Source organism: Athene noctua, chromosome 33 (genome assembly GCF_965140245.1).
Source record: "Athene noctua chromosome 33, bAthNoc1.hap1.1, whole genome shotgun sequence".
NCBI classification, from domain to species: domain Eukaryota; kingdom Metazoa; phylum Chordata; class Aves; order Strigiformes; family Strigidae; genus Athene; species Athene noctua.
The window spans coordinates 1530526-1556775 of record NC_134069.1 but is presented as its reverse complement, the minus strand read 5'-3'; the positions used below and the strand labels follow the sequence as shown (position 1 = coordinate 1556775).

The 26250-nt window shown below is 51.2% G+C and overlaps 1 protein-coding gene across 1 annotated transcript in view; it reads left to right on the top strand.

Moving 5' to 3' along the window:
- The window catches only part of LOC141972470 (olfactory receptor 6E1-like), a 35341-nt gene extending 16567 nt beyond the window's left edge, over positions 1 to 18774 (top strand). The window contains 2 exon segments of the mRNA XM_074930337.1: positions 17775 to 18554; positions 18557 to 18774. Of these exon segments, the coding sequence (XP_074786438.1) occupies positions 17775 to 18554; positions 18557 to 18774 (998 nt within the window).
- Positions 18775 to 26250: the final 7476 nt, after the last annotated feature.

Genomic DNA, 26250 nt, shown 5'->3' with positions numbered 1-26250 from the left:
GGATGGCGCCCGTGCTGCCGTCAGCTTCAGGAGCCCAGCGCTTCCAGCACGGCATCTTCCTCCCCGTTCCCCCTGCCCTGGGCAGATCTCTGCCTCAGGCCTGGCCCTGCTGTTTCATGAGCGGTGCCCTCTGGGCGCGGTTATCGAGTGTTAGGACAGACTGTGGGTGTTGCGCTGTGTTACACAGCCGTGGTCGTGTCAGTCAGACGTGGACGAGTCCCAAGTGCAGATGTGCGGCGACAAGTGCCCGTTATTTGGCCCCGACTCCAGGAGAACCGAACCCCTTCAGCCTTCTCAGTCTGGGTGGCGATGAGCGATGGAGAGCAGCTGCAGACTGTCAAGGGGTCGGCGACAGGAGGATCCTTTGCTCTGCTCCCCCCATTACCCTGCTCTGCTGGCAAGCGTGCGTGCGGGGGTGCGGGTGGCTGCATCCCGCGTGCGTGCGTGCTGCAGCGTGTGCACGCGCTGCCTGTGCGCGTGGGGTGTGTGTGTGTGCTTGTGTACACGTGCCCCAGTGCTGTCTGCGTGTCACATCCATTTTCCTGTCCCCTCTCTGCCCCGATGTGCCAGTCCCCTCCGTGCCGGGTGGCTCTGAGCACCTTCCTCTGCGACCAGGCCGGGGTCAGCCCTTTGGAGGGACTCTTTCCCTTTGTGCCCGACGTGGCTGCCTGCAGCCTCACCCTGCAGGTGCCAGGCATGGAAGTCCTTGCCTTGCACAGGAGACTGAACTGGCCTGCAGCGTGGCTAGCTGGGAAACCCGGCAACTTTATTTCAACCACTAAGTCAGGCTGAGCGTTTGTGTGCGCTCAGAGGAGCGTGGGCAGGACGGAGCAGGCCTTTGACACGGAGGCTGCCTTTGGGTCCGCAGGCAGGGAGTGTCCCAGCAGGAGATGGCCCTGGTCCGCTGCCGCCTGCGCTGGATCCTCTTCCTCCTGCTGCTCAAGCCTTTGTTCCCTTTAGGATCTGCAGGAGCCCCTGCAGCCGGGTAAAGAATTGCAGCAGCTGCTGGAGGGGAAAGGGGCAGGAGCTAAACCAGCCCGACTGTGCTGGTGTTGGGCTGGGCCTCTGAAGAGGGGTTGAGGCGCTGAGAGAAGGACTCCATGGCCGTGACGTTGGAGCCGCCCTTGGTGTCCAGTACAGCCCCATCTGTTCCAGGATCCACTCGTAGTAGTGCTGAGTGGAGGTGTAGATTCCGGGCCGTTTCGCTCTCGCGCAGCCTCTCCCCCAGCTGGTCACCCCAGCGAGCCAGAAGTAGTCAGCACTCCTGTCTTTGCAGACGAGAGGACCGCCGCTGTCCCCCTGCGACGGAGGAAAGAGGGTCACGGTGGTGTCGGGTGGCCGCTGGCAGCACTGGGGCCGGCTCCTTCTCTCTGCCAGCACCCCCAGAGCTGTGTCCGCGGCACAGAGGCGCTGCTCAGGTGCTGGGGCCGACAGGACCTTGTCTGGGAGGGGGTGGTGGGCCCGTGGGGTAGGGCTGGCGCTCATCTCTGCACAGCGACGCTGGCCGGGTGCAAGAGGGATGTTCCAGGGCTGGGAGCCGGACCTCGGGGCTGCCAGGAGCGCTGGGTGGGCTTTCTGGGCAGAGTCCCGGGCCTCTGGGGCAAGTGGGGCCCTGGGCAAGGACGTGCAGCCGGGGAAGGGGAGCCCCAGCAGCGGTGGGGACCCAGCGGTGGTGGGAGGGCGACTGGCCAGGCACAGCCCGTGCCGGGGGGTGTCTGGGCGGCTCTAGGGGGCTGCCGGTGCCGCTGGGCGCTGCCTTGTCGCAGGCTCCTACCTGGCAGGTGTCGATGCCGCCCTGCGGGGAGCCAGCGCACAGGACTGAGGCAGCCACTCCGACATGGACCATCTTTCACCAGCCCTGACACCCTGAAGCATCCCCGGGGTTTCCCATTAGATACCAAACCTGGGAAATTCCTCTAACACATCCGTGACCAACAAACAAAAACCTCCTCACTTGGGAGAGCTGCAGCAGGATCCCAGCACCGAGCTGCCGTTGTGGACTGGCACTACAGCTTCTGCTCTGCCCAGCATCTGTACAAACAGGTGCAGCATTTACCTACAGGGAGAACCGTGACAATGGAAGAGACAGCTCCTGTGCACACACATCATACCGGGAAAAAAAGGCTTCGAGGCTGATGCCAAATCAGACTGCGAATATTCAGCCTCTGGCTAGAAGCTACACAAAAGCAAACTGCTTTGGGGAACATCAACAATATCCATGACTTTCTCACCCTCTTCATCACCCATCTGGGAGGCAAGAATCTCCTAAAGCCTCTTTCACAGGCACAGCCCTGAAACCCCCCCACTGCTTCTCTCCGAGTGTGCAAACAGAATATGGAAAGTACAACTCTGAACTCTGTGTGGGCAGTTTCTGAAATGAGACAAGTCATTTTAATGAAGAGAGACCTTTTGCCTTGCACCCGGCAGCTGGCAGGGCTGTGGGCCCAGCATCCCAGAGCAGAGAGCGGGAATGGATGCAGGAACACCCCTCCTTCTGCTGCTTCTTGGGAGAACTACAGTTCAGACACTGGACCCAATACTGACAGAACAGGTCTCTTCACCTCAGTCTTCTCTATGGTCAGGTTAGTTCAGCGTGTTCAGTGAGTTAGGTGTGAAGTAGAAGCTCTGCACAGACACTGACCTTTGTGCAGAAAGCCAGAGGAGCAGCCGGGCTCTGCAGAGGGGCTGGGCTCCAGCACACCCCTGCTCACCCCCCACATCTCTCCCAGCACCTCCCAGCTGGGAAACACTGTCCCACAGCCAGAAGGCAAGAGCCCGCCTGGGCCAGCTCTCGCCCTCGGGCTTCATGCCGGTTCCTGAGCAGCACCTCTCGGCTCTGGTGACCGGCACCCTCTGCAGCACCGCTCCGAGGTGTTTCATCAGGCTGAGCCCCCCAAATCCCCACAGAGAGCAGAGAATATGAAATGTGTCACTTCTTTCCCACCTGAAGTAAAAATAAAGGGCTAAAATTCCCTTTCCCTGGGGAAACCTGACAGGTAAACCCCGCAGACACCACAGACCCCTGCAGAGAGCAAAACCCCCCGAGTTCAAGGGAAAAGGACAGCACAGTCACACAGCAGAACGTCTGCACAGCCCCAGCTGTGACAGAAAACCTCTTTTTTTGAAAACAAATTCAGAACCATGAAGAAGTTTGGGTTTTTAGAGCAAAGCGTTCCCCTTCCCCAGTGACTTGCGGAAAAAACTAACTCTCCAACTGTGAAGTTGTAAAGTAGGTATGTTTATTCAGCGCCAGGCGCATGGGGGATCGCTCCTCCACAAGCATGTGCGCCCCTTGCAGCTCTCGTCCTGCTTATATATTACATAATAATGCATATTCATAGAATGCTTATACATAAACATAATATTTCCCTGCCTCCCCTCGCTTCTCATGGTAATTAGGTCTCCTCCTCTTGCGTCTGCGCTTTGAGCTCCTTTGGTGGTCACGAATTCCTGGACGGGGGTCGTACAGATGAAGTATCTCCTCTTCCTCGCTGATGAACTCTTTACCCTATCCTTGTGCGCAGCCTCAGTTGTTCCCTGGCACCTAGCTAAACCGCAAGGCCAATTAGTGTTAGGATTTGAGGTGATCTATTGCTGATTTGTACTACTTCAAGGACAATAGGAAGCTTCTGTTTGAGCCAGAAGATAATATCTTAGCAACACTGTCAGCCCCTGGTATGTCTTCGCGCATAGCCCCCTCATCTTGGCGCAAGCTCCTCAGTCCTGCGCCGTCTAACTCAAATTGTTTAAATTCCCTATCTCATTCCCCCCTTTTCTTCCTACTTAGTAAATTCTTTTACTACTCAAACCATCTTACAGCTCACTTTTTTAACTAAGTTGTGTTAGTCTACATTACTCTTTTGAAACTCGGGTTATATTTTATCTGTTGTGTGCATTTGCTGCCTTGATGCTTTGCCCTGTATTATTCCTTGCTTTGTTCAGTTAATCCAACATGTTGTATCCAACGTGCAATTTACATCTACTGCCTCACCTGATGGTGTAAAACAGATTCGTGCTGTTCGCCAATCAAAGTCTACTGCTGTATTAATCATTTCAACCTTATATACACATGTATCCTTGTTTATATTTAGGCTAGGTGCTTTTAGGCCTAAACACCACATGCGTGTTGGGCTGGGGGCGTGGAAATCCTTTTTCTTGCTGCGTATTTGGACTTCCATTTTGGAGCTTTGGAATCTATCGCAAGCATGGATATGGATTGCATTTCTGCGCTAGCTTTAATTCTTGTTTTATCGGCTATTGCCTTATTTGTTATTGTAATGTTTCTTTTTTGTCGGTGTGAATGTCAGTTTTGTAAGTTATCTTCACGTTCTTCTGCAGCTTCGCCTGAATCTCCTGAGCAGCAACCACCGCAATCCTCTGTTGGTTCTCCTGCATCTCCTCCTCAGCTATCGTCCTCTTCTGCCGCTGTTTTTACTGCTACTATCCCTGAACCTCAACCATCGTGTTCTTTTGTTGACTTTCCGGAATCTCAGGTTTAGTTTATAAGATGTTTTTGTTCTATAAAGTTAGAAATAGTAGTATTGCTTACTTGTTTTGGTTGAAAATCAAAATAGAATTTTCTAGGCTCACATGACGCATGCGCTTTGGGATAGAAAAGGGGGGGTGCGGAGAGCCTTTTTCCCACTGCGCATGCTGATCCCGACCCCAGCGGACCGGAGCAGCCGACCGCGTGGATCTGCAGGGCCGTAATCAGTTTGTGATATCTTTTGTTAAAAAAATGGATCGCCTTTTGGCACTAATTTTGATTCATGTTGTCTTTTTTTCTCTATTGGCTATTATCTTACTTATCATTATTATACTTTTGTTTTGTCCTGGAATTTGTTGTTCTTGTAGACTATCACTGCGTCCCTCTACTGATTCGTCGGAGCCTCAAACTTTATAAAATTTATAAAATGCTTAGGCTTTGTAAAGTTGATTAGTTTTAAACGTGTTATATTTGTTAGATAAAAATGTTCAAGTATTGTTAAAAATATATGTTTGTTAGATAAAAATACTAAAAATGTTTATTGTTGTTAAAAATAGTGTTAAAAATATTGTTACAAATATATACTTGTTAAACTAAGATGTTTTGTAGTAGTTAAGAATAATGTTAAAAATATATATTTGTTAGTTACGGTATTGCACTTTTCCTAGCTTTTCTCTTTCTCTTTCTGTACTGTTATCTTTCACACCACCACGACGGCAGCAATGTTGCGCCATGGAGCGGTGTAAAGACTTTTGGTTTGTCTCAGCATTGCTGCCTCCATGAATACCACTTCCTGGCTACAGCATCTTGTTGTTGTGGAGGAGTACGTTTAGGAGGCGACAAACAGTCCCTGGCAAAACCACGACATCCACCAAAGGCGAAAAACAGCAGCAGCCTTACCAGCACCCACCGAGCTGCACCTGCGCGCGAGCCAGGTGGAGGGGAAGCCACGGCGAGGCTGAAGACGCTGCAGATCGGCCCCTCACCAGCACGACCACCATGGACACCTGGGCACGCGCGTATGGAGGACCACGGGGCGGCACATAGAACAACGAGCCCCGTGGAAATGGGCGGACAGATCGTGGGGACGGGGACTATAAAAGGACAGACTGCGTACTCCTCTCAGAGGGAGAAACTAAAGCAGAAGATTGTTAGAGGATGCTGTTTGGTGGAGACTAACACGGAGCCAGGAACGTGGAGCATCATCGGGCCGCCAGAACATCGCGGGATCCCTGGTCGTGGTGGTGGTAATTAGTTGCGCCTCTACCGTGTTCTTGCTTAGGGATTCCGACCTTTTCCTTCTTTCCTCTCTGTTCTATGGCTCTGATCAATTGTTATAGAGAATAAAGTTTCTAAGGTTATACAGTTCTGACCTCATTCGTGTCTTAATCTCGCTTTTGGCTTGGTTCGTATTCGTAAAAGAGCTATATGGAGAGATAGAGGCCAAGCCAAATTAGTCTCCTATAACTAATTCAGTGTTAGTAGAATCTACCCCAGTCTTTTAAAACTCGGATTATGGTATAAAGCTTCATGCATAATTTGCAGGCGTTTTGTAAGTCTCCAGTTCCATAGATATATAGCTGCAGTAAGAATTAACAAAATTACTACAGATATCAAAAGAACTACTACTGGGTGAAGGACTGTGTTAAAAATTCCGGTTGCCGTTGGTGACCATCCAAGGAGGATTTCCCACCAATGATGTTCTACTACCTTTCGTACTTTCGTCAAAATCTTGTGAATTTGTTCCGTATCATGTCTTACTTTCTATTCTAGAGGAAGTGAAACAAAAAGGGAAGGAGATGCTAATAGTAGTAAGTCTTGGTGCTGTAGCATCTCCTTCACTCTTTCCAAGTTCATTCCTATGGGGGTAGAGCCTATTCTTTGAAACAAGGTGTATTCCGTTTCTATCACTTGGGAGCTCAGTATGGGGATAACATAGTTAAAGTCACACCCTTCAGTTTTAGTGAAATTATATGATTTTTCTGGGCGTGATTCCAAGGCCAGTCTTTAGGTTCCTGGGCACAGGCAAGAAGGATAATTCTAAACCATATTAACAGTTCCAACTCACGGCTGATCAGGTTGATCAGGTCTCAATCCAAAAGTTTTTGTTTGAATCTGAGTTTTAATGGTCCAGCTTCAGTCACCTCCCAGCGCTGTTTAGGAGCCTTCTTGACCCTAGTATGATGTATCCATGACGTGTGTTCTTTAATTTTCACTGCAGTAAAGGTCGTAAGCAGCACCTGGAACGGCCCCTCCCATTGTGGTTCCAGCGTTTTTTTCTGTAAGAGACTTAACATACACACAGTCTCCAGGCTGTATATCATGTACCGGTCCGTCTAACCCTCTACCCCGAGTTCCGAATACATGTTTCCCAATTTTGTTAAGCTGTTTGCTTAATGCTATCATGTATGAAGTCATAGTTTCCTCCCCAATTTGCACTGACATTCCCTTTTGCACTGCGTAAGGTCTGCCATATAACATCTCAAAAGGACTCAACCCTTCCTTGGCCCTCGGTTTTGCTCGTATGCGCAAGAGTGCCAATGGGAGAGCCTGGGGCCAGGTCAGGTTTGATTCCTGACCGAGTTTTACTATTTGCTGTTACTTCTCTTTGTTCTTTCCCTAGCTTTATTGTAACCAGCGGATCCGCTAGGGTGGATTCCCCAGGTCCCCGTCATTGTTCGTTTAAATTGGCTAGCATCTGCTGCTTGCGGCGGGTTCCTCCTTTCCCTTTATTTTTCCATCTCCCTGGACATTCGCTTTTCCAATGTCCAAATTCTCTACATATGGCACATTGATTTCTTTTGAGTGGGGGCAGTTCCGGTCTCTTCTGCTCCCCTTCCTTGATCACTGCAAGCATTTTCTTATGCCCTTTCTTGTAGTCCTCCTCCCTATTCCGAAATACTCTCCATGCCTCTTCCAATAGTGTCTCTAAGTTCCTCCCCCGGGAGGAGGTACTTTCTGAAGTTTTCTCCTAATATCCCGTGTGGCTTGCCCTAGGAACAGAGAAACGAGATGTTGTATCCCTGCCGCTGAGCTCGGGTCTAAGGTGGTGTTACAGCGCATTGTATCTCTCAGCCGATCCAGGAACTCTGATGGGGACTCGGATGGACCTTGTTTAATTTCATAGAGTGTGGCCCAATTTATTGTTTTAGGGATAGCCCTCTCCATTCCCTTTGCAATCCACTCTCGGTATGCTCTTAATCTTTCCACATGTGCAGACCGATTGGGATCCCATTTCAGGTCATCATGTAAGGGGAGGAACTCCTTATAGTCCCCCCCAGTAGCTCTATAGTGATCCTCAGCCAAATTTTGTGCTGTTTTTAAAACCAGCTGTTTTTCGGTCTCAGTTAAGTGATCCAGTAGCAGCTGCATGTCTTCCCAGTCAGGGTTGTGTTGCCTCATAACGAACCGAAAATGCCTAGTCACACTCTCAGGGTCATTTCGGTAGTTTTTAGCTTTCTTTTCCCATATCTCTAAATCAGAGGTAGAAAACGGCACTTTAACCAACATAGTGCCCTGGGGTCCCACCGCCTCTCTGAGGGGTGCTTGGAGAGCTTTAGGAGCTCTTCCCCGCGTCCGGGAGGAGATTGGGCTATCTGGAGAAATGGGCTGTTCCTCCGAGTCCTCGTCCTGTTCCCGGGACTGAGGAGGGGGTTTGAATAGGTCCTCCGAGCTCTGCTCTTTCGCCCTTCTAGTCTCATCCGTTCTAGTACACCTCTGTCCGATGCTGCATGATGAGCAGCACCTTTTTAGTTCTCCTTTCATTTCTCCCTTATAATCCTTTCCCAGGGCAAGCACTAAAGGGTCTTGTGGTGGGACTAATCCACAATCCCTCTGCCACTCCGGGTGATTCCGGAGGGTGAAAAACATATCTGCGTAGGACACCTCGTCCCACTTCCCCTCTCTCCGTAAAAATAACATTAATTGTAGTAACGTATGGTAGTCTAAGGTCCCATTCAGTGGCCATTTAGCCTCCTCTTCCAGTTTGTAAAGTGGCCACCACTGATTACAATATTTAATCAGAATTTTCTTACTTTCTGTGCTTCCCCTCCCCGCTATGTCTTTCCAGTGCGTGAGTATGCAATCCAATGGGCTTTTCTTTACAATTCTTCCCTGCTTATTCCCCATTATTATTTCTTCTCAAAATCCTTTCTTTCCACTTACAGCAGTTTCTACACTGTCTTTTAACCTTCTCCCACTCTTCCTCCTTTACTTCCCAAAGTTCCGGTATCTTATGACTTCTTCCACACACAAATTTAATAATTATCGACCCCTGTCTTTCGACCGAGAGGTCTAACGACACCTCTTCTTCCCGGCACTCTGCACACCTCGACCTCCTCTTATCAGACGCACAGTACCACTTACATCGACAGTCTACGCACTCTGCTAATACCCATGCGTGGTGAGGATTCCCCTTACCGGGGGCAGGAATACAAAGAAAGCAGGGGATTCTCCCACGGACCCGGGGGGTATAATCGACTGGTTGTTCCCGGTGTAATGCTACCAGCTGCCCAGAAGGAGTTGCATACAGCCCTTCTAGCAGGTATAAATCATTTCCCCGTGCCAACCATTCATTGCTTCTACGCAAATAATCACTAGATTCCAACCCAAACCAACGGAGAAGGGATCCGCTTTCCCGGTTCATGCAATGTTTTCACAAAACATTCAAAGACAGTGCATTACTTAAACAGATAGAAACTTCTCATTTGTTTTGCAGCGGCTGCGTCTCACTCACGCCCTGCAGGCACACAGACACACAGCAGCGGCTGCTCTCACTCTTAAAGGGCCCGTCACACCTTCCACTCACACCACAAAATAAAACAACAACTAGGTCCGTGTAGCGTATACCATAAACCATTAACAATTTGCCGTAAGTTCAAAACCAGTATATCCACAAGTAGTGCACTATACAATAACAGCCCGGAAAAATAGAGTAAGATCTGACAGGTGACGGTAATTGGTAATTACCAGAGCCCTGCCCAAATGCAACTGCCTCTTATATACCAGTCATCGGTAGCTTGACCCAAAAGACCTTACACCTTTCCCTTGGCTTTCCAAAACCAGAACCAAATGGGTACCCCCTCCTTGGGACTAGGCTGTGCGCCAGACGTCTCTGCGCATCTTACCAGCAGCCCGTTACCCTTTAAACATACCTTTGTCCGCGATTTAGATGGTCCTTGTCTGCTCCCGCAGTGGACAGCTGGGAGCGGAGTTCCTCCGAGAAAAGCTTGGGGTGCACCTAGGACGTCCACCCTCCAGCAGTGTCCCGGCAGCCGAGTAGAGAAGGTCCCATCTGGGGTGCCAAGACGTCTTACGGAGATAAGATTCTACAACTGTGAAGTTGTAAAGTAGGTATGTTTATTCAGCGCCGGGCGCATGGGGGATCGCTCCTCCACAAACATTTGCACCCCTTGCAGCTCTCGTCCTGCCTATATATTACATAATAATGCATATTCATAGAATGCTTATACATAAACATAATATTTCCCCGCCTCCCCTCGCTTCTCATGGTAATTAGGTCTCCTCCTCTTGCATCTGCGCGTTGAGCTCCTTTGGTGGTCACAAATTCCTGGGTGGGGGTCGTACAGATGAAGTATCTCCTCTTCCTCGCTGATGAACTCTTTACCCTATCCTTGTGCGCAGCCTCAGTTGTTCCCTGGCTCCTAGCTAAACCGCAAGGCCAATTAGTGTTAGGATTTGAGGTGATCTATTGCTGATTTGTACTACTTCAAGGACAATAGGAAGCTTCTGTTTGAGCCAGAAGATAATATCTTAGCAACACTGTCAGCCCCTGGTATGTCTTCGCGCATAGCCCCCTCATCTTGGCGCAAGCTCCTCAGTCCTGCGCCGTCTAACTAAAATTGTTTAAATTCCCTATCTCACCCAGTGCTGGAAGGGGAAGGGGCTTCCTCATGGCATCTGTGGCTGAGACAGCAGCCAGAGCCAAGGGCCGAAAGAGCCCATCTCCTGTTGGGGGATTTTCAGACTTCATCCCTCGACCGTCTCCACCACAGGCTGTCCCACCATGTCCCACACCTGCACCTCTTTCTCTGCAGGCTGGAGACATCCACCCGGCTAGCACACCCTGCTCTCGGCTCAGCATCTTCCCTCCTTTACTGAGATCTCTCCGTCCTCCCTGGCTGCTCCTGCAAACACAAAGCCTGGGGCTGCTCCAGTCTCCCTCTGGGTGACTCGTCACACCACAGCACTGCCCTTCGACTGATATTGCTGTGTGCGCAGTCTGGGCCACTCCAGCTGCACTGTGTGGCATTACTTCCTTCTCATGCTGTATCTTACCACAAATAAAATCTCCATCATCTCTGAAATCCCCCCTCGGTCACTCTCAGGCTACTCCTGTGTTGCCTGGAGCCTCCACACCGATGGGCCTAAGAACTCCAGATCCCTCAGCCACGCCACACAGGTCATGTGCACTAGGTCCCAATCCCAGCTTGGCAGACCTTCACTCCACACTCTCCAGTTTTCTGTACATCTCCAGCATGAGGAGACACACCCTGGGACACACCCATGAGTGTGGGCCCAACCAGTGCTGAGTCGAGGGGGATGGTAAGGCAGATTGTTTGCGTGGCCCACGCTCCTCCAAACGCAGCCTCGCAGGCAGCTGCCTTTGTTCATCGTGTCCACACTCTGCTGGCTCATGGGGCATCCCTCGTAGTGCCCAGGTTCTTCTCCTCAGAGTCGCTGCTCGGCCGGTCAGGTCCCAGCCTGTCCTGATCTATGGGGCTACTCACTCCCTGCCCTCCCCATGCAGGACTGTTCACTTCTCCATGTCAAGCTCCAGGTGACTCCCTTCTGCCAAATCCCGGAGATTCTGAGGGTCCCCTGGACTGAATCTCCATCTGCTCAGCTTTTAATGTTTGCATTTCGACGGGTCATCTTGATTGGGGGGTCTCTCACAAGAGAACTGCATGAACCTTTGACATGGTCCCCCACAACTCCCTTCTCTCTAAACTGCAGACATCTGGATTTGATGGACTATTTGGGGTCCGTGCTGGGACCAGTACTGTTTAGTGTCTTCATCAGTGACAGAGACAGTGGGATTGTCACCGAAATCCGGGATAAAAGAACTTACCGACACCAATGTGATGCAGACAAGCAGACACTCCTTTATTGACGGCCGGACGTGTAGGCGAGTATCCTCACCAACGACACGTGCCAGGCACCAAGATCATACATCTTATATGGAACTTACTCATACATATTCATTAAGTCTTCATACATAATCATACAATTTCCCGGAAACCATTAACATATTCTCCTCCTATTTCTGATTCTGCGCAGTAGAGGTTAGAAATGTCTAGAAATGGGTCTGGGGTGTAACATGAGTAGGTGGCCCATGAGTCGGGGGTCGCGATCTCCCCCTGCCGGAATTACCTTTTGCTCAAGGACACCGTTTTCTTGGCAGGTACCTGCAAGCTGTTACGGTCACTGCCCTCAGTTCCCATTAATCCTGGACCTTGACAACTCCTTGCATGCTTCTAGTCCTATGTATGTATTATAAATCAGCTTACAAATCATCTTGTGTTTTGGTTACCTATGTTTTAACTGTTTCTACTAGATAATTGCGGCCAATCCCTTCGGCCTTGGTACGGGGCTGTACAGGGAACATTTAGAGCAGCAGCTGGTTGTTAGGTTCAAAATACAATAAATGTAAAATTATTTTTACTAAAATATCCCTTCATTCTCTACTTATATTAAAATCAAAACACACTCAAACACAATTTGATCAATTGATAATAAAATCAGTAACAGGATCAAGTGCACCCTCAGCATGTTTGCAGATTACACCAAGCCGAGTGGTGGGATTGCCACGCCTGAGGGACGGGATGCCATCCAGAGGGACCTGGATGTGGTTCCATGTGAATCTTGTGAAATTCAACAAGGCCAAGTGCAAGGTCCTGCACCTGGGTCAAGGCAACCCCCGGCATCAGTACAGGCTGAGGGATGAGAGGATTGAGAGCAGCCCTGCAGAGAAGGCTCTGGGGGGGACTGGTGGATGGAAAGTTGAACAGGAGCTGACAATGTGCACTCACAGCCCAGAAAGCCAACAGCATCCTGGGCTGCATCAGAAGAGGCATGGCCAGCAGGTCGAGGGAGGGGATGGAGCCCCTCTACTCTGCTCTGCTGAGACCCCCCAGAGGGCTGCGACCAGCTCTGGGGTCCTCAGCACAGGAGAGACACGGACCTGTTGGAGAGGGTCCAGAGCAGAGCCACAAAAATGTTCAGAGGGATTGTTCAGCCTGGAGAAGAGAGGGCTCCGGGGAGAATTATTGTTGCCTTTTAGGACCTAGAGGGGGCTTAAAAGAAAGATGGAGGGAGACTGTTTAGCAGAGCCTGTTGTGGCCGGAGAAGGGGTAATGGTTTTAAACTAAGAGGGGTTGGTTCAGATAGAAGGAAGAACATTTCTGTAATGGGGGTGTGAAACACCGGAACAGGCTGCCCACAGAGGCGGTAGATGCCCCATTCCTGGAAACAGTCAAGGCCAAGCTGGACGGGGCTTCGTGCAACCTGATCCAGTTGCAGATGTCCCTGCTCATTGCAGGGGCTTGGATTAGGTCAGCTTTAATGGTCTCTTCCAACCCAGTCCGTTCTGTGATTCTATTCTGACTCTTTCACAGCCACCTCCGCATCCATTTTCCTGCCCGGTTCCCTCACCTCTGATTTCCTTCTTCCCCAGCCCCCAGAGATGGTCACCTTCTCTGGTTGGTCCCTCCATAATCTCTTCAGTGACGGCCTCAGTGGGGCATGAAAATACCCTCAGACACATGAAGGTTGCCTTCTGAGTTTCAGTTCTCCAGAGCCTTGTTCTTTCTTCTTTCAGCATCTGCAGTTCAGGAACTTGGCACCAGAGGGATCATTAACGTGCAAAACACCCCAACAAGCCGAGTCTCTGGGCAGAACTTTCCTTAATTCCTCACATTTTATGTGGTTAATTTAAGAGGTTTCAGGAGCACAGTCAATGTGAAAAGCTTTAATACTCGGTATCCGTGAGAAAGAATTTATTCTGTTTGATTTTCCTTCTGTTTTCTGGATTACAGATTCTGTGATATCAGGAATCTCCAATTGTCTCCCCAGTCTCCATGGCCTTTCAAAGATGATGGAGCATGACCCCACTGTGACATCGTCTTGCTCTCTCCACACTCTTGGCTGCAGCCCCTCTGGTGTTGTGGACTGCCAAGGGTTGACCTTGGTCAAGCAGCCCCTGATTTGGTTTTCATGGCCACTGACTGTTCTCCTCCAGAGTCTTGCCTTGAGGCCCAAAGGCCTGCGAGACCTTGCTGCTGAAGACTGAGGAAAAGAGGACAGAGAGTATCTCAGATCTTTCTCCACCTGCTCTTACTAAATGTATCAGTGCCCCCACATTCTCTTTGCCACTTCTGTAACTAATCCTGAAGCAGTAAACACTCATTATGATGCTCTGGAACTCACTTCCACATCTCAGCTGAGTTTTGATACAGACCATTGCCAAGCCTGGAAGATGCTCTCCTTGAAGGCCAGTTGTGCTGAGCTCTGCTTCCCTTCAGCGCTGCTGACCGTGAGATCATCAGTAAAACTCCCCAGAATAGGCCCAAGGCTGCTCCTCTGGTGTCTGGCACCTGCAGCCTTCTAATCTGCTTCCTCACTCCCCTCGGGCACTGGGACCCCACCATTTCAAGGTCAGGACAACTAGTCTGCACACCCCTGGCCAGCTCTGCCTTCCACTCACCCCTTCCCCCTCAGGAATGGGAAGGAAGAAATGCAACAAGAGGCTCAGGAATCAGTTAAGGGCAGGGAGGGATGACTCAACCATTATGGCCACGGACAAAAGACAGACTCGTTAGGAGAAGAAAAGAAGCATCCGTTTAATTAAAGCACTAAGAACAACGTTAACAAACAGAGTGGGACAATGACAAGTATCACCACATCTTAAAAACACCTTCACCCCACCCTGTCTTTTCTCTGAGCACGCCTTTCCTCTTGATTTCCCTTCCGGCTCCCTGCAGCAGAGCAGGTGGGCGGTTCATCACCCGATGCCGGCAGTTGGATGGTTGGAGGTGAGAGGACCCAAAGGCTGTGGCCTCGTGTTCCATCTGGGCTGCCAAAGTGTTGAAGAAGTTTCTTTACCTCGGTTTCTTCAGCTAGTAGTCTCTCAGGCATTGAACCTTATAAAAAATAATTTATTCAGATGGGACAGCCAGAAGATAACCACACAGCTCAACCCGGGTGCCTCTGGAGAGGGACCCCGAAGAAAGAAATCCCTGGACAGGTAGACCCTTACAATCTCTGCACCCGCCCCTCACACACTCTTCTCGCACCGTTCATGGCGCCCTTCGGCCCCATGGTGATTGCTGCTCTGAGATCTTCGAACTCCTCATTGGATTTCTTCTCTGTCTCCAGGCACGCTGTTCACAGTGTCTTGTTGAGTTGCAGCTTCTGCCAGTGGCTGTAGCCTCCTTATCTCCTGGTTTGCGCTGGCTCTGGAGGCCTTCCCTTGCTTAACCAGGTAAAAGTTTATCATACCGAGGTGAAAGTTCACAGCCTGCAGCTTGTCCCCATCCAGTGTCGGGTGAGGTTTCGAAACAATCCCAAGAGTGAGATTAAGACACAGGCGAGGTGAAACGTTGCCCAAACTTTCAGGCCTTTTTCCTGCGAAGATAGATAATAGCGATAGGACAGAGGGAAGCTGCAAAGGTCAGAACAACTAAACAAGCAAATGGAAGAGATGCGCAAGCTCAGTTACCACCACCATGGATCCAGCGGCATCGCCTTGGTTCGGTCTCGGTGCAGGTGATGGGGAATCCCTCGAAAGAAGAGCACACAGCCCTTTTATCAACCCAGACCCCACGATCAGGCCGCCCATTTCCACAGAGCTCATTATCATATTCGCCGCCCTGTGTCCCTCCATGCGCGCATGCCCAAGTGTTCACGGTGGTTGTACTGGGGGGGGGGGTTTGGCCAGCGATGCTTTAGCCTCCGCACATCCTCCTCATCCCGACTTCTTCCCCCAGCCCTGCGTGCCCGTGCAGCTTGGTAGATGTTACGAAAGATGTCGCTGTTCCAGCTGCAGGCAGACACTCTGGTATTTTCAGGGATATTTTTGTCCTCCTCAGGGCGCACTCCTTCACAGCAATGGGATGGCGCAAGAGCAGTGCCGAGACAAAACAGCCGACACAATCCCTTACACAGCCTCAGGCATCAGCTAATCCAGCGACTCATGCGGAGTAAGTAACGTGAAACAAGCAGTGTGACAAACCGCACAACACTGTGCTCCAACCCCTGCGTCCCAACGACAGACAATTGTCCCCGAGTGAACAATTCTACTTAAAACTTACTTAGTTAAGCTAAAATCCTGGTATTTCTTAACAGGCCATTAGACCCTCCGTGCCCAGTGTAGAGACCGCTTCTTCCGTGGCATCATCCCTTTGCTGAGAGCAGCCCACAGGGCAACAGCTGCTCTGAAACACGAGCGTCGCTCTCTGCCCCGCTGTGCTGCTGAGCTCCCTCACGCTGACTGCTGTGCTTTGTGCCGACATTCTATGCACCATCCTGAGGACAAGCTCTGGGCAAACCACAGTCAGGCCTTTGCCACCTGCATACCCTTCCCCTGCACATCCTCTATTTCTTCACGCACTATCGCACGTCGGAGCTGTATGTTGGATGATGTGGGGCCTGAGGAGAAGCTGCTTGGTTGTCAGCTGTCTGCAAACATGCAGGTTCCTCTAAGCAATTGCATCCAGCAGAAGAATCATTTTAGATAACTTATGTGTCACCGAACAGCGTAAGGAGACACAACCCTTGAGTGCTTGAGCTGACCCGCAAAACAGAAACTGGAACTGCTGCCTCTGACTCCCCGATTCACTCTGCTCATACTGCTGTAGGTGACTGAGCTCGTGCTTTTGCTCAAATCCAGCCAGGGCATTAATCTCAGGAAGTTTTCCCAGGGAAGCCAGTGCAGAGATTCCCCCCTGTCAGGCTGGAGGCAAAGAACAGGCCGGCACTTGGGACCTGTGACTGCCCTGAACCCCAAGCTCAAGTGTCAGTACAGACATGGGGCACCGCCCTGTACTGAACCTCCCATTTTACTCCTTGTGTAGGTGCTGCCCATTCTGCCCTGGGACAAAGCCTGCGGGAACAACACACTCTGTGAGGAGACTTTGCTTTGCTGCTTCAAACCCACCACCTCCTCCCCTCCCTCTCTTCCCCTGCCATTTGGAATCATCCTGTTTTGGGAGTCATCATCTGCTCTGCTCCTTTCTATGTCTAAAAACAATTGTCAACGTGAAGGGGAAACCGTCAGTCTTCACTGCATATATTTTTCTTGTGCTTCCTTCTCGTCCATGCGTATTTTGATTAAAAAAATATTAACTGAATAGATCGGTGATTTGAGACTTGAGCAGTGAGTTTCATCTCCTTTGCTGCATGTGCCTGGGAGGACTTGTTTTCCCAAGGCTCCCTCTATAGTCAGTGGAGACAAGAGAAAACACCCGAGGCTGGGTCCTCCCAACCTATAACTGGCCTGCCAAAGAAAGGTTACAGATCTCTGCCAGACACCCTTCTCTGACCTGCATTTAGGTCAGGACATTTGACAGTCATAGCAATGAGCAGCTGTTTGGGAACAACTGCATTTCAGTGCAGACGGGCGTCAGATGAGGCTCTCTGGAACCATAATGAATTTCAGTGGATATTTAGACTGCTGAAGAAGACAAATTTTACTGGACCCAATTTCACCCGCTCCCCTTTTCTGAGGAAACAGGGAGCGAGAAGCTGTGGAGGAAAGCAGGGGATACAGGAGAGATATTTGATATTACTTACCTTGAAACCAACTGATTCTCAGGGAGTCCTAGTCCAAGAAGGCAAGGACTGAAAAGTAGAAAGAACAGCTTTCAACAAACAGATTTGACTTGCTTTGCTTTGATTTGATGGTTTAGCATTTGTGCAAGAGAAGAGTTTTGGCACACAGGTGTGACTCATATTTGCAAGAGGTCTGAGTGAATTTGGTATTTCCCTGGAATGGGGTGAAATAGCTCACAGCCTCTTTAAAATCTCCTGTTCTGGAGAAAGAATCCTTTGGGAGTGTTTGAAAGAGGTAGGAAGAAGACAACCAATGATGTGAGGACTTTAACTGAAAAGTAAACCAAAAATCAGAGGGTGAGAAAAGCCCGAAGGACTATCTCTGTCTGTGTTACGGAGGCAGAGTGCTAGAAAGGAAAGAAGCAGAAAAGGAAGGGTAGAACCTTTCCTGCAGACTGTGAAATGATCACACTCGGGTTTTGCCATGTTCCCATCTCAGCGGATGAACTGAAATTCAGCATGGGACCAGAAAATGAAAATGCAGGTGCTGAGTTCAGCCTAGAGGGCTTCTCAGCGCTTGCCCAAAGGCTGCAGCTCTTTCTCTCTCCGCTCCTTCGGCTCATGCACCTGACATCAGTGACGGGGAACACAACCATCCTCTTCCTCGTGTGTGTGTATCACCGCCTGCAAACCCCCATGTACTGTTTCATCAGCAATCTGTCCTTCCTGGAAATCTGGTTTACATCCTCCACAAGCATCCAGTTGTTTGTGAGCCTGGGTACTGGTAGGAGAACAATCTCTCGGAGCGGCTGCTTTGCCCACTCCTATTTCTGTTTTGCCCTGGGCAGCACAGAGTTTGTTCTCCTGGCTGTCACGTCCTTTGACCGCTCTGGTGCTCTCTGCCAGCCTTTGCGTTATGCTGCCATCATGAAGCCTCAGCTCTGCATCCAGCCTGTGGTTGGTGCTTGGGTCATCGGCATCCTACTCCCGAGTTACCGTCTGCTCCTCCTCTACCAGCTGACTTGCTGCGGCTCCAACCAGATCCACCATTTCTTTTGTGACAACTCCCCCTTATTCAAATTGTCCTGCTCTGACAGCAGCCTGCTCTGGAAAAGAGACTCTGTTTTACTGCCATTTGTCATCCGGGCTTCCTTATGTTTAACTCTGGCCTTTCACATGGGCATCCTTTCCTGTATTCTGCACCTCCCAGCAGCCTCTGGGAGGAAAAAAGCTTTTGCTGCATGTTCTTCCCCTCTCACCACCTTGGCCGTTGCGTATGGAGCTGCATCGCTCTCTCCATGCGTCCTGCAGGAGATGTTTCCTTGGAGACAAACAGAACTGTGGCTTTGCTGAACACTGTCCTGTTCCCATTCTTAAATCCATTCCTCTACACTCTTACAAACAAGACTGTGCTCCTGGCCCTGAAGGAAGCCATTGCCCGTGTGACACTACAGCTTTTCCCCTACTCACGGGGCATTTCTGGACAGCAATTCCAGTGATCTGCTCCCATCAGGTAAATAATATCAGTGCATATGGATGAAACCTCCAAATACAGACGCCTCAGGAAGTTTCTGTTCTTGTTGGACTGTGTCAGGTGGAGTGAGAAGAAGCTCATCTGCACACACAGAGTGACACCAACAATGGCAGGAGCAGTAACTCAGTTAACAGCCTGCCCAGCTGCTCCCAGGCCCATCCCAGCAGAGCCACCAGCTCACCAGGAGCCCCTCTCCACAGACGGAGCAGAGCCCCGAGGCCCAGGGGCAGGGGGGATCCCCATTTGCAGACTCCTGAGGAAGGAACATCTTGTCCCAGCTCCTTCCAGGGCTGCCCTGGGAAGCCACCAGCCCCCTTGGCCAGGGGGGAAACCCACTGAGATGAGGCACTGAGAGCAGCTCTGGATCAGCATCTGGGCTGAGGGGAATCTTGCTGGGGGTGTGGGACACATTGTGGGATGCAGGGGAAGAGCAGGTTTGGATTGCACAGGAGTTATTATGGGATGTGTAGGGGAGGACGCTGACAAGTGCAGTCTATCCACTCTTCTCATTAAACTTAATTTCTCTTTCCTGTGCGAGGGAATCTCACTTCTGCTTGTATGTGTGAACACGGGGGTGTGCGTGCAGAACTGGAGCAGGAGCAGGGGGTCAGACAGCCCATATGTCATTAGTGCCAGCCCCTGAGAGCCTGGAGGGAGAGAACTGAAGAGCCTGTGTGTGACTGGCGTGCTCTGCACCAGCATCTGCAATGGGGCGGCGGCCTCGGAGGCTTCTAAGTCCCGATGCCTGCAACTGGGGAAGCTGGTACCCAGGGGCAGCTACTGAGGAGACTGAGTGTCTGGGCCCAGCTGCTGGAGGGATCCACCCTGTACAGGAATATGGAATGGAATGGAATGGAATGGAATGGAATGGAATGGAATAGAATAGAATAGAATAGAATAGAATAGAATAGAATAGAATAGAATAGAATAGAATAGAATAGAATAGAATAGCTCAGTTGGGAGGGACCTGCAGTGACCATCTACTCCAAACACCCGACCACTTCAGGTCTGACGAAAAGAGAAATCCTGTTGTTAAGGGCATTGTCCAAATGCCTCTTAAACACTGACAGGCTTTGGGTGTCAACCCCCTCTCTCGGAAGCCTGTTGCAGTGTTCGACTGCCTTCTTGGTAAAGAAATGCTTCCTCATGCCAACTCTGTGCCTCCCCTGATGCAGCTTTGAACAATTCCCATGAGCCCTATCACTGAACAGCATGGCGAGAGCTCAGCACCTCAGTCTCCGCTTGCCCTTCTCAGGAAGCTGCAGAGACCAATGAGGTCACCCCTCAGCCATCTTTTCTCTAAACTAGACAGACCCCGCGTCCTCAGCTGCTCCTCACAGGACATGCCTGCCTGCCCGTTCACCAGCTTTGTTCCCCTCCTCTGGATGCATTCAGGGACCTGCACATCCTTCTTAAATTGTGGGACCCAGGACCTCACCCAGTACTCAGCGTACTCACGTGCAGTCACGGTACTCAGGGCACTCAAGGTACACATCAGTGCTAAATAATTCAGGATGGTCACCTCCCTTCACTGGCCTCTTGGCTGCCAGGGCACACTGCTGGCTCCTCTTGAGCCTGCTGTGGACCAGCGCCCCCAGATCCCTTTCTGCTCTCCAGCCACCCCTCTCCCAGTCTGTACTTGTGTCCGGCGTTACTTCATCCCAGGTGTAGAATCTGGTATTTGTTCCTGTCAAACATGGTGACTCCTCTGGGTCACGGCTACAGGTGTGTCCCGATCTGATACCGGGGAGGGTTCTTAAACCATCCCAAGAGCGAGATTAAGAGACAAACGAGGTCAGATGCCGTACAACCTTGTGAACTTTATTTTGCATACAACTGGCAATAGCGATAGGACAGAGAGAAAAAGGAAGGGTCAGAATCCCTAAGCAAGGAAACAGTAGAGATGCAGCAAGATGAATTACCACCACCACGAATCCAGCGATGTACCGTTGGCTCGCTCCTGGTGAGGTGATGGTGCTCCAAGCTCCAAAAGCGGTGACAAGGCTGAGAGGGAGAGAGAGAGACAACAGGCATCCCGGCAGAGGAGTAGGCAGTCCTTTATGGTCCCAGTCCTCCTGACTTCTCCACAGAGCCCGCACATTTCCACGGGGCTCATTGTCTCGTGGTCCTCCATGCACGCACGCCCCGGCATTCACGGTGGTCGTGCTGCCTGCACATCTTCTTCACCCTGATTTAACTTTGGGTGGATGTCGTGGTTTTGTCTGGGACAGTTCCAGAGCGTAATTCTCCATGTCCACGGGACACTGAGGCCAGGAAGTGGTGGTGGTGCAACAGCACTGTTGAGACAATCAGAGTCCAACACAGTCCCTTACAAGGTGTTAAAGCGAACAGGGCCCAGGAGGGTGCCCTGTGCCGCCCCACGTATGTCCCAGTATGTGCCCTTGGGAAGTTCACGAGTCTCTCTCGGTGCCCAGGAACGTCACCCAGGAGGACTCTAACTCACGGCGCACTCCTCGCCAGAGAAGGCTCGTGCAGCCTGCGGCTCCCTGGGTGGCACTTAGGGCCTCTTTCACAGATGGGAGCAACATTGGCTTGTCCTCACTCTCAAGAGACCTCTACCAATCCCATGACCTTTCAAAAAGGATATTCCAAAGAAATACTGATCTTCCCCTGTTCATTACCACTCTGCTGCCTGTTACATGGTGTATTTAATTTCTTTAATCGTTCGTACATTCTCACCTGCCCGGATAAAACGACCATTTCTAGAGTCATCTTTTCAGATGCCGACTGCCCTAGGCAAAGGCCTTTACATTCTTCTCCAGTTTTCCCCTCCCATTCCTCCTTGTTCATTCAGACACCTCTCATCATGCTGCTGCTTTGAGCTCCAGGGACTCAAGCCTTGCCTGTCTTTCAGTACTCTAATTGTCTCAGCCAACTCTTCCATTATCTTTCTGTCTACCTTTTCGTATCTATGTAGCTAAAACATTTCTCATAAGATCATCCCCTGTTGAAAGGTGACCTCATTAGAGACAACTTGTACTTAGCATATGGTCGAGGAGGTGCTTTATTGTTTATGAGACTGGATCATGCTTCACTTCTCTTTGCTTGCAAAGAGGAGAAAATCTTCTGTGCCTGTGTGCATCCAGTTCTCTAAGGAGAGCAGGTGGAGATGGTGCAAGGGAGCTGTGACCTCAGAGAGCAGTGGAGAAGTCTGATGTAAGAGAAAGGGATGTAAATCCCGTCTGGCCAATGACAGAAACGGTGAGACTGGGGCAGTGAGGAGCAAGGCTGTCCATGCAGTGCCAGACCTCAGGGACTGCTTCTCCTACCTGTGCAGAGCTCCTGAGGAGATTCTCTGGATCAATAGCAATCGCAGAATGCTTCTAGCACCTCTTCTCTAATCTGAAATGTAAATAAAGATAACCTTTACAACATAAAACCTTTTTGATTAGAACCTCTATGAAATCTTCCTTCTTAACTACACTGGAACTACTCCAAGTAGCTGTACATGCGTTGAAGACTTGAAGAAAATGAAAGGGAGGGAAATAGCTCGTTCGGGCTTTCAGTATTTTAATGAGCTCCACGGTGTGTTTGGCCCTGAGTCCATGAACCGCAGACACACAGAGACTGAGAAAACTAGTCCAGGAGTCCAAGTCAGCAGCAAAGCTCAACGTGCCTGGAAGCCCTGCTTGGCCCCGCCGAGGGCCAGTACTGACAAAGCCTCCCCAGGGACTCGTCAGAGCAGATAACCGGCGGCGGTGATTGCAGGCAGGCAAAGGCCCCGTGCAGGGGCTGTAATGCTGCAAACCCCCTTGCTTTGTTTTATGGAGCAGAAAGGCCGAGGCAGCTGCCATAGCCAAGGGGACAAACCTTGGTCCTGTTGGGCCTTTTCGCCTTGCCAGAGCCCTTGGCCATCTCGACTGCCGGCTCTCCTACACTGGCCCGTGCCTGCACCTCCTTCCCTCCAGGCTGCAGACACCCATCTTGCTTTCCCACCTGGCTCCCACCCCAACATTTCTCCACCTTCACTGATGTCTCTCCACCCTCACCAGCTGGTCCTTGAAAGACAACGCCATGGTCTTACCCAGACTCCCTCTGGGTGATCCCTTGCACCACAATGCTACCATCTGAGTGAGATTTCTTTTCCTCAAGTGCAGTCTGAACCTCCCAAGATGCACTTTGTTGAGATTTCCTTCTCTTTCAACTAACAAGAAATGGTCCATCATCTCTGAATCCTCTCTTCAAGCACTTGGAGGCTCCTTCTGCAGGTCCCAGAGCCTCCACTTCAGCAGTCTAAAGAAGCCCGGGCTTCTCTTCCCCAAAGGCCCCAAAGCCCATCCTAGCAGATCTTCTCTGGAGAATCTCCAGTTCCTCCTCATTCCTGCAGTTGGCCACATGCGCCCTAACGCAGCCCCATGGGCAGCTGGCCTTACTCAAGGTGACATGCCCCTCTGCCTTGGATGGCATCCCTAGTAGCGACAAGGCCCTTCTCCTCTCGGGGTCACTCCTATGCCAGTCAGGTCCCAGCGTGCCCTCACCTATGGGGCTATTCTGTCCCCAAATGCAGGACTGGCCACTTGGCCTTGTAAAGCTTCATGAGGTTTCTACTGACTGAATCCCAGAGATTTTCAGGGTCCCCCAGCAATGAAGCTCCATCGGGCCAGCTGTTAATGGGCACGTGCAGATGGCTCACCCTGACATGGGCTGCCTCTGACAAGATACCAGCATAAGGACATGCAGGACAGAGCAGATAATAAAAGGAGGCACTTGTGCAATGATATTGTTCACCAAGGGTCACGGTCCCACGGTGAGAAGCTCAGAAAGTGCACAGGAAGGAAAGGGTAAACAGAGACGGGCTATTTGCATGGGAGGGCACAAGGAGGGTCAAGGGAGACATTGTGAGTAGGAAAAGGAAAAGAAAAAGCAAAGCACTGGAAATGCTCAGGGCTGTTTGGAGGTACCTGCCAAGCAGCCCTGCATCTGCGCAACAGTGCCTGGAGTGGGGCAGGAAATCCCAGAGATCATCTGACCACACTTTCTCCGTGACTTCAGCTGTCACCAGGAACCTGAGTGATTTCCCTCCCGTCACGAAGGAAAGATCCCTGGTGAATTGAAAAGCAGAATCCTTCAAGCTGGGAAGGACCTGAGGAGATCTCTAGGCCAAGCTCCTGCCGACAGCAGGGTCACCTCTGGGGTCAGTGCAGGTTGCTGAGGCCTTCCAAATTGATTTTCATCTTCCAAAGCTCCCAAGATGGAGATGACACCAGCTGTCTGGGAAATCTTATCCAGTGTTTGCCTGTTGAAATTTCTTTCAGCCGATGCCCATTGGCCATCATCCTCCCATCATGCACAACAGTGAAGAGCCTGGTTGCTTCTTCAGGATGATGAGGGAAGATCTGAGGAAGAAGCTATGGCAAGGCTGCTATTAGGTCTCCCCAAAGGCGTCTCTTCTCCAGGCTTTGCGCCTTTGCAGCAAAGGTGGCCAATTGCTTTCTGGGCTGCATTAGGAAGAGCACTGCCAGCAGGACGGTGGAGGTGACCCTTCATCTCTCCTCAGCAGTGCTACAGTCTGTCTTGCTCACTTGCCTCGGGCTTTTCAGCCGTACCACTCTCACTTGCACTGCAGCCAAAGCGGCCTTCCACATCTTCCACCAGTCCAGTCCTGTCTTCCTCTGAAAAACAAGTCCAGGAGAGCATCCCCATGTTGGGTCAGGGATCCCCTTCCACCTTCTCTTCAGCCAGTGTCCTCTAGCAGAGGTCCGTGGTCTTCAAAGTGCCCATTGATTACCAGGGCCTAAAACTGTGTCTGTGCTCCACGAAACAGTAAACCCGAGCAGACCCCGGCCTGTGCTGGGCTGGGCCGTGCTCCATGTACAGCTTGGGCTTCAGGCCGTCTTGTGCTGAGTGTGTCCCTTGGGTGCAAGTTAACCTTGACTGTAAAAGAGAAGAGAGCAGGAAGCTCCCACCTGCCAGCAGCAGTCAGGCCATCTGCATGACCTGACCTCTACCCAAGACTGCAGCAACCAGTTCCCATGTGAACATCCTCTTTTGGGGGCAGTAGAAATGATGAGTAAAATAGCTTTCCTTGTAAAAAAAACCTGAAAGAGCTCACAGGAGCAACACGAGATAACACTTCAACATGTGGAATCTGCACGGCTTGCTGCACCAAGATCAGAAGCACATCCTGGGGCAAAACAAGTCTGCTGGGGGGAACCTCAAGAAGGTGGGGGGACACAGACAAGCTGGAAGATGCCCCAGGGCAATGGCCCCTCCCAGGACATCACTAAGGGGCCCTCAGCACCATTCCTGGCACAGCCAGAGAAGAGCCTGATGCTGCCAGCTGGACTGGAAGGCCCCAGCAGCCCAGCCCTGCCGGACGGCCAGGCAGCGTAGACTGGGGCAGACTCTGAGCTCTTCTTGGTGCTGCAAGGCACAGGCAACACTGTCTGCGAACATGGGAAACCCGGACAAAATGCCAACTCCAGAAGAATATGTGCATGGGGACAGTAGTGAAAGGACCCAGAGGGGATCCCAGAAAAGACCATGTGAGCCAGAGGAACTCGCCAGTTAGCCCAGGAACCACAGACTGGATTTGGAGGTGCCAAAGAGAGGGGTAGGGTGCTGGTGGGGAACTCCCTTTCCCCATGGCTGGGGGGGTCTCACAGCTGCCTCTAGGAGCACTGTGGGGTGCAGGCTGGTGCTACAGAAATGTCCTTGTCCTTCGGTTGGTAACCGGACTGAATGGCCCGAATAGCTCTGGCTGACTGAGTGAGGGGAGGAGTCAGGCGTGTGCTGGGACTGGTCCAGGTCCCTCTGAGCCACACCAGCCAAAGCCAGTCTGCTGTGTGTGTGTGTGTGTCATGTCAAGGGATGGGGAAGGGGGTGCTGGGTGTAAATGTGCTGAATACGGTAGGAGCTGAGCAGGATGCACGTGTATGGAATCAGGGGTGGGGATTGCACTGGGTCTGGCAGGGATGGAGTTAATTATCTTCTCAGCAGCCCCTGGGATGCTGAGCTTTGCCTCGGTGGCCACAACAGCTTTGATAACACCCTGACATTGTAGCTGTTGCCGAGCAGGGCTTGCACAGCGTCAAGGCCTTCTCTGTTTCTCCCGCTGCCCTGGCAGGGAGGAGGCTGGGGGTGGCAGGAGGCTGGGAGGGGACAAAGCCAGGACAGCTGACCCCAGCTGACCAAATCGATACTCCACACCATGTGACATCAGGATCAGCAATAAAACGGGGGGAGTGGGGGGTGTTCTTCACAGTATCCTTTGCTCAGAGTCTGGCCGGGCATCGATGTGCTGCTCTGAGTGACTGCTGCTCCACTCATTCAAATACTTTTCTTTCAACCCATGAGATGTCCCCATTGCTTTTCTCCTTCCTCTTTCCTGCCCCATCCCGCTGCTGGGGAGTGACCAATAACTGGGTGGGGGCTGCCACACGGGGTTACCCCACCACACGAGCACACAGCAGGTAGGTCG